Genomic DNA, 977 nt, shown 5'->3' on the forward strand with positions numbered 1-977 from the left:
CCCAGACCCCTCACCTGCCTCCCAGACCCCTCACCTGTCATCCCCATCCATCACCTGTCATCCCAGACCCCTCACCTGTCACCCCGGACCCCTCACCTGTCATCTCCATCCATCACCTACCTCCCAGACCCCTCACCTGTCATCCCCATCCATCACCTGTCATCCCAGACCCCTCACCTGTCACCCCGGACCCCTCACCTGTCATCTCCGTCCATCACCTACCTCCCAGACCCCTCACCTGTCATCCCCATCCATCACCTGTCATCCCAGACCCCTCACCTGTCACCCCGGACCCCTCACCTGTCATCTCCATCCATCACCTACCTCCCAGACCCCTCACCTGTCATCCCCATCCATCACCTGTCATCCCAGACCCCTCACCTGTCATCCCAGACCCCTCCCACACATCATGAGACCTTCAGATGGGATGAAGTGACATGTATGAGCGATCTGATTTGTAGCAGTGAAGAGGACCTGTCATTGTGGGGAGAAGTCTACGCGTACACAATATCAGTGCGATGTCCTCCCGCCGATCCCTCAGACTGTACAATGTCACTTTGGTGAGAGTCTGCAGCCTAGATGATCCGTATACCATCCGTATACTCACAGGCCAGACCGCAGAGAGGAAGCATTATGTGGGGCCCCTCCGGACCCCATTACTGCCCCCTGGATCCGAGGTGTTGTTTTTCCCCCGGATCCTGGCAGGAGATCGGCACATGACTCATTCCGGGTTTTCTTGTTCTAGAAAACGGTTCTAATTGTGGAGATGTCAGCAGATTGACGCCTCGTAATTCCCTCTATTAACCTACATAATGGCTGCCAGCACGCCGGGCGTTGTCACCCATGGCGGATCACCGAGATTAGTGATCATATAAAAGTCTCATTTATAGATGACATGTCAGCAGCGTGTGCGTGACACAATCATCACGTATCACATGGACTCCGGGGGTGGGGCTATAATACCCCAATGGAAGGTT

At 55.2% G+C, this 977-nt stretch overlaps 1 protein-coding gene across 1 annotated transcript in view; it reads left to right on the forward strand.

The window, feature by feature from the left end:
* The window catches only part of CACUL1 (CDK2 associated cullin domain 1), a gene marked incomplete at its 3' end in the record, with an annotated part of 15,952 nt that extends 15,392 nt beyond the window's left edge, over positions 1 to 560 (forward strand). The window contains exon 8 of the mRNA XM_018574733.1: positions 26 to 560. Coding sequence (XP_018430235.1) covers positions 26 to 560 — 535 coding nt within the window. The remainder of the gene's footprint in view (positions 1 to 25) is intronic.
* Between the last annotated feature and the right edge of the window lie 417 nt (positions 561 to 977).

Source organism: Nanorana parkeri, unplaced genomic scaffold (assembly GCF_000935625.1).
Source record: "Nanorana parkeri isolate BGI_ZX_2015 unplaced genomic scaffold, ASM93562v1 scaffold3197, whole genome shotgun sequence".
Taxonomy (NCBI): Eukaryota; Metazoa; Chordata; class Amphibia; order Anura; family Dicroglossidae; genus Nanorana; species Nanorana parkeri.